The 7,274-nt window shown below is 33.6% G+C and overlaps 1 protein-coding gene across 1 annotated transcript; it reads left to right on the forward strand.

Annotated features, from left to right (window-relative positions):
• The first annotated feature begins 1,144 nt into the window (after nt 1-1,144).
• On the forward strand, nt 1,145-5,820 carry LOC110101963. Its single transcript, XM_020830076.2, has 6 exons — nt 1,145-1,460; nt 2,181-2,416; nt 2,501-2,759; nt 4,473-4,652; nt 4,779-4,934; nt 5,346-5,820. Exons 1-6 carry the CDS (start codon nt 1,431-1,433, stop codon nt 5,508-5,510), a joined length of 1,026 nt encoding a protein of 341 aa, XP_020685735.1. The 5' UTR covers nt 1,145-1,430; the 3' UTR covers nt 5,511-5,820.
• The last annotated feature ends 1,454 nt before the right edge of the window (nt 5,821-7,274 follow it).

Below are 7,274 nucleotides of genomic sequence, written 5' to 3' on the forward strand. Positions count from 1 at the left end.
TTCGACCCGAACCCGACCCGTGACCCGAAATTGACACCCCTAACTATAAGCATACCATATTTATAGATCATTTGGCCATCCAATTTATGCTTTGAAATTTCTGGCTATACTTTAGATCATTGATTTGGGCTCAATTGGAATCGATTTGGATAGATCTTAGTGTCGTTGGGTTTATTTCTTCGATAAGTTTAGCTTGACTATAAATTTGTTAAAATTAGAGTTCATGAGGTCCAAAATTTAATTTTGAATGTTTTCTTATTAAACTTTGCCTTGAGGTTCGAAATACATTATGGTGATTTTTTGTGACATATCATATATAATAATTTTTTAGTTTGTGAGATTAAGACTTGTTGTTGAATGGAAGTTTTATAAAGAAAATATAAATTTAAGAAGATATTTATTATGAAATTGAAATAATTCTTTTTGCTAATTTTTGGAGCCAATTCTAATGAAAATCAGGCTAAGAGATTTTTTTTTTTTTTTTTTTTTTTTTTTTTTTTTTTTAAATTTTTGATGTTCGAAACCAATTCAAAGGTAAGGCCAACGAGCCGGCCAACTTTCCCTTATTTTGTAGGATATTCAGTTTTTCTTCTGCTTTTTTCAAGCAATCAAAAATATAGTTGTCTTCTTCTATGTTTGTTTAACAAATTTGTTATTGGATTTTTCTAAAAATATAGATTAAGATATCTAATACAAATTTAATCATGAATTTTTGGGGAAAATAATTTAATTATGATGTTTTTAAAATGTATTTAAAAAAAATGTAGTAAAAATTTTAATTGATTTTTCATATATTATATTTATCTTAGTTATAAAATGATAAAATCCATTCTATTCAAATTTCTATATAAAATTAAAATGAATTTCAAAATTTTTTGAAAGAGCACATGCACGCTGAACATAACTTCTTCTCCCAGCTGCATTAGCTGGTTCCCACTTCAAGATTTCAAATGGATTCATTAGGATTAGTACACTTCTGTATTGTTAGCATTTGCGTTGTATTGAGAGGATATAAATAAAATAACTAAGATCATTGAGATAAACTCTAATAATTTGGTTTAGAAGCCTAAATTATATTTTTTTATTAATAAACGTCAGCATATTAGCAGGATCTTCCATTTTCAACTCTTGTTTTATTCTTTGAACTAGTTCTTGCAGTCGCGCTGGAAAGAGACGACGACGAGGGAGAGAGGGAGAGGGATAAGGGCGAGGGTAAAGGGGCGGCCTTTGTTTAAAAGGAGGCAATATAGCAAAGTTGAAGAGGAAATGAGGGGTTTTGTAATGCAACCGTGGGATTCCATCGGTGGATTTTGATCATTTGAGAGGAAGCAGGGCGGAGAGCTTGGCTTGGGTGAGAGGAGAGAGGAGAAGAATCCTCTTCTGATGCACTTCCGTTGAAACAGGGAGAAAGTTGGAGGCAGAGGGGAAAGATGGTTGAGGACTGCTCTGCCATCAACAAGGTGAAGATCTCCGATTCTCCGTTCGTTTGCTATGCTTCGTTTTGTTATTATTTTTACTTTTAGGGCTCCTTTAAAAAAAAAGAAACAAGCCTTGTTTTAAAATGTGAATCAGCTAGAAAGTTGGGATTTTTACGCTTTCTAGGTTTTGATGTTGAAGGGATCGGTTATCCGCTTTCTGCATGGTTTTTAATTTGATATTCGCAAGCTTTTCGGTTTGCTACCAAATGTTCCTATGACGATGAGATTTATGAAATTTCCATATTTTTTGGTTTTGCCGATTCAATCGCGTTAACAAAATTTTAGCTCGAGCATATATTCTACCTTATACGGTTCACCTTTTTGCATTTCATTGAGTTATGTTAATTGGACTTAGGTAGTTATTCTTATTACTCTTTGTCAATATTATGTTAGTTTCCAATGTTTGATGTATGATCTTTCAGCCGTGCCCATGTAAGCTTTTCCTTGGCAAGACTTAGGCTTCGCTTGGGAAAACTTTTTTGTTGCTTTCTAAAACAGCATTTTTGTACAATTTTTTTTGAATTAGAAAATTTTATAATAGAAAAGCGTTCTAGGAAGCAGTACGGAAGCTGTCCCTAAAGAAACCTAAACCATGTGCTCATTCACTAAGGTCTTTGTTAAATCCTACAAAGCTCCATTTATATCAAACAAATGTATATTATAGAAGCTGATTTGCTTGTTTGTTTTAAACACCATTTTCAGGATGCTTTTGGGACGAAGCCTCACAAGAAGTATCCAGTTGTGCTGAGAACTGTTGTTTTATCTTTGGTAATGATTAGCAGTGTTTATATATGCTCAATATGTATTAAGCAGAAGGGGTTCATAATCAATCCCAATGTAATGAGAGTGGAAGTGAAGGATCAACCTTGTAGGCGTCCTAGCATTCCATCATCTGAATTTCCATATATTCACTACCCGGACCCAACGACTTATAACAGGCAACTAGATCTTATTCTGTTAGTTTTTAGCTACTTTGTCGACATCTGTTGAATGCATATTAATTTAAGCTTTTCAACTATCAGAAATGAGTGTGCATGTACGCCGGTTCGATTTTTTGCTCTATTGTCAATGCAAAGGTCTGGTAGTGGTTGGCTTGAAACCTTGTTGAATAGCCACATCAATATTAGTTCGAACGGTGAGATCTTTTCCGTCAAAGAAAGACGAAGCAATATTTCAACTATCATCGCCACCTTGGATAAAGTTTACAATTTAGATTGGTATAGCAGTGCATCTAAAAATGAGTGCACTGGTGCTGTTGGCTTCAAATGGATGCTTAATCAGGTATTACATTAAATCTAGTGGCTTTTCACATATTTTGAAATTAGCTTTTACTACCTTAAATCCTTAGAAGCTACTTTAGCTTACTTTGCATAAATATTGATTACAATTTGTTATTTTTTATCTTTCACAAAGTACATTAATAATTTTCTTGTTCCTTTGAGCTGGTTTGGTGAATCTTTTCTGCAGCTCCATGTGCAGTAAGTACCTAAAAATAAATTTCTGTGGATAAATCATCATTTGGTGTCAATCGATTTTTTTTATTGGTCATATTGGATAAATAAAACAAACCAAATGCTAAATCTAAATGTATTTATCTTGAGAAACTCATGGTTTGAAGATTAATTTTCTTCTTAATAAAAATAGATTGTTCATTATGCAGATATGCATAATTAGCAAAATGATATGCTAACTTTCCATTTAAGTTAAATTTCATGTGTGCTTAGTTCTTGAATGATGATGCAGAATTCATAATCAATTCAGTATAATCCAGTGAACTGGTACATATGCTATTTTCTGGCATATTTATGACTTTTGATATTGAGTAATGGATTTATGAGTATGGTACCTTTCCTCTTTATTGAAAAATTCCATTTTAGTAAATTTGGTTGTTTTTAAGATGATATTGGTTAAATGTAGGTCTAGGATGCTGCCTGCATTTGTGCCTATGCATGTATGTTTCGTTTCTGTTTTTATTAAACAATATGTTCTTTGTCATATTGTATGAGGGAGAAATTTAATACCTTTAGTCCTTCAATATGATCAAGTTGGGATTGAAGGAGTGAGGTTACACTTGAATAGTTTTAGTGAGCAGTTACTTTTGGAACCCTTCTGAGGAGCCTAATTTTGCCCTGAAGAAATAGTATTGCATAGACTTAGGCTTCGTTTGAGATAACTTTCTTACTGCTTCTTAAAGCAACTTTCTAGTTCAAAAAATTTTGAGCTAGAAAATTGCTTTAAGAAGCATTAAGAAAGCCGTCCCAAACGAAGCCTTAATCGTGGGTCAATGTTTATTGTAAGGTTGTGGTGGGGGTTGAAAGGGGGGCAGTGAGCTCCCCCACTTAGGGTTTGGGGGCTCTAGCCCTGAACGATATTCAATATTTAAGGGTTTTTTCATTTAAGGTGTTTGGAGGATTATATTGTATTTTAGCTTGCCACAATATTTTTTATAAAAAGGGCGGCAACATCTTTATTTTGTATCAGAGGTATTAGGTTATAAATCTTCTTATTCAATTCATAGTAGAATCTATAATGAAGGACGTAGCCTTCGATTGCAGAAATTTTTCTTTGCAGACGCCAGATGCAACTCTACATTCAGATGCCGAGGTATTGAGCGTACCGAGCCGCGGTACATTAAAAGGGTGACGTGACACATTTTTATTGGTCTCTGGATGGGGTTCGACATAGTTTTTCCTTCAATGGAGTGAACTTGTGCATTTTTTTTTTTGCGCGTTGATCTTTTCACGATGATTGAATTAGGTTTTGCCTATTTCCCATTACATGCCATCTATTCAGAGTTTAAACTATTCATGTCAATGAATTCGCTTATAATGATATATGCAGTTACAAAGTCAAATATTTTGGCACCTGACTTATCTTTGGCTTTACTTTTTCTTGTATTATGCCTAACATTTGATAAAAATGTTGAATCGCCATGCTTACTGTCTGATATATTACATTTTTAGTTCCTCCTTTATCTCATCGTTATGATTACAGGGTCTGATGCAAAACCATGAAGGCATGGTTGAATATTTCAAGAAGAGAGGAGTTACTCCTATTTTCCTCTTCAGAAAAAATCTTCTTCGCAGATGGGTCTCAGTTCTTGCAAATGCTCATGACCGAGATTCCAAGCAACTGAATGGAACTCATAAAGCGCACGTACATTCAAGGCATGAGGTCTGATTCCTACCATCTCCCCATATTTTTTTTAGTCAATGGAGATGTTCAAAATCCACCCAATGAGAAATGGGTTGAAGTACTCAGCACATGCTCTCCTAATTCAGTTTCTTGATTGAATTGCAGGCAGATGTTCTTGCAAGCTATAAGCCCAACATTGATGTGACAAAGCTTTTCCTGGACATTAATCATACTATTAAATGGAATGCAGATGCAATTCGGTTCTTCAATAACACCCGTCACATTGTCCTATACTATGAGGATATCGTTCTTAATCGAACAGTATGCCTACTTTGCCTGACCAAGTTGCTATGTGATGGTTTTAAAAATTCCAGATGATCGGAGAATACATCATCCATCATCCGAGAGATTATTCTGTGTGGACACCAGACACAGCTTACCATCCAGAGGCGAATCAGGTGCAGCCACGTCATCTAGTACCGAGCAGTACCGAATCGCGGTACTGAGTAGGGGGTGACGTGGAGGATTTTTATTGGGCTCTGGACGACGTTCGGCGTCCGCACAGAATAATTCATCTCATTTTTTTGTCATTTTTCTGGTTTCCGTACTTGTTTGAGTAGTAGCATTTACTGATCTGCATCTGTAGTTTATAACTAACAGTTATTTTTATTCCCTCATCTATAGCTTATAAAATTCAATCCTAACTGATAGCATGTATTTCAATCCCTGCAGAAAGTGGTGGATGTTCTTGATTTCCTAAGAATGCCACATAGAGAGCTCAAAAGCCAGCATGTCAAGATCCATACAAGACCATTACCGGATCAAATTGAGAACTGGAAGGAAGTCTCCCAATCGCTGAAGGGAACCAAATTTGAAAGTTTCCTGCACTCTGACTAAAGAAAATAGAATGGCTAACCACAAGCATGGCTGCTGTAAATATACTTTACAGGTATCAATTAGTGTTGATACTCGTTGCTTCATCTGATCACCTTTTTATGCGAATAAGGAAATTTTGGCGAAGGCAAAAAGGTCTTTGTCTTCCTAACAGAAAAGTTCTCTCAGATGTAAGATTTGCTTTTCTTATTCTTTTTCTTTCAATTTCATTTATTGGTAACGTAACTGTTTTGTGCAACCTGGCAAATTAGCAAGTTTGCTTTTGAGTTGCTTCTGGTACTTTTGTTCAAAGAATTCTTCAATTTAATACAAAGAAAAGTAAATACTAGAAAGATTTCTTCTTGTTAATGCCTTTACATTCTATCTAATGGAGTGTTGCGCCTTTAACATCATTGCCTTCTGTATATGGATTTATAGTTATGAAGAAACATTATGATATATTATCATGCATGTCGCATCATTGCCGTATGCTTAAATCCGAAGGAACTTGATGGAGATGTTCATGCAATTTTGTATTAGAAACCTTTTGGTTTTGGAATCATCATTAGGATTTGTTGGAAAGTTTTTAGAACAAAAGGTGTTCTTTTTTTACTTTGATCATTAATGCTTATAATGCAAGATATGTTTTAATTTTTTACTATATAAAATCATTAACAAAACAATGGCACTTAAGATTTACTTGATTACTAATTTCGGTAAATTGCTGAAATACTGTGATACATCTTTGAAGTAAAAACAACAAATAAAAAAGAACAACATAGGATCATAAAGATTGGGTTGATTTTTTTATTTTTCTTTCAATAATAAAATAAATATAATTGATCAATTATTTGAGGGGTATATCAGCTCTCTCACAAACTATACGTTGTTAGGAATTAACAACAAACACTAGAAAAATAAATTCAATAATATCCTTCTAAATTATAGACTAATTCCCCCTTAAGTAGATATAGAATATAATAATAAAATTAGAATCTTCTTAATCAGTATAAATATAATTTAGAATTTTTCTTTAAATAAGTAAAATTTTTCTGATCAATATAAATATAATTTAGGAGATCTTCATAAGTAATTAAATATGATTTATAAAAGTTTTTTAGACAATTAAATATATTTTAGTAATTTGAAATCTTCCTAAATAATTTTTTCTTAATTAAGAATTTTTTTAAATAACACTCTTAATTATAAAGTTTTCTTAATATTTAGACTAATTAAGTCAAATTCATATACATTATATATGATTCAAATTCAAAATCTAAAATTTTTTTTTTTTGGGAAAATTTTGGGCTTTGCCCGTATATTGAAATGAAACTAAGAGATTACAAAAAGATTACAATAGGCTGAATAAAGCCCATCCCCGCTCAAAGAGCGCCCAAAATGAACAGAGAAGATAAAAGAGCAGAATAGAAATCCAGCTCCAAAATAAAACTATAATCTGGACTCAGAATGGCAAAAAGTTTAGGCAGCCGAAGCCCCTGGTTGCCCGAGAGCCATCCAAGGGGCGATCACATAGAATTCAAACAATGGAGCTTCATCATTGTCCAGATTACTGCTCCAAAACCGGCTAAATGATCAAAAACGTGCCAGAACATCTGATTCCAAGCCATTGATTCTTCCCAGCAGCCCTTCAGAATTTTTCCACCTGGATATTCTAGCATACAAGATAGACTTGATGCTGATAATCAAATAGGAAAAACTGTGGTTCTCACAGCCATACCTCCTGCCATTTCTCTCCTTCCACATTACATAAATAATGCAGCAAACCAC

Source organism: Dendrobium catenatum, unplaced genomic scaffold (genome assembly GCF_001605985.2).
Source record: "Dendrobium catenatum unplaced genomic scaffold, ASM160598v2 original_scaffold_213434, whole genome shotgun sequence".
Taxonomy (NCBI): Eukaryota; Viridiplantae; Streptophyta; class Magnoliopsida; order Asparagales; family Orchidaceae; genus Dendrobium; species Dendrobium catenatum.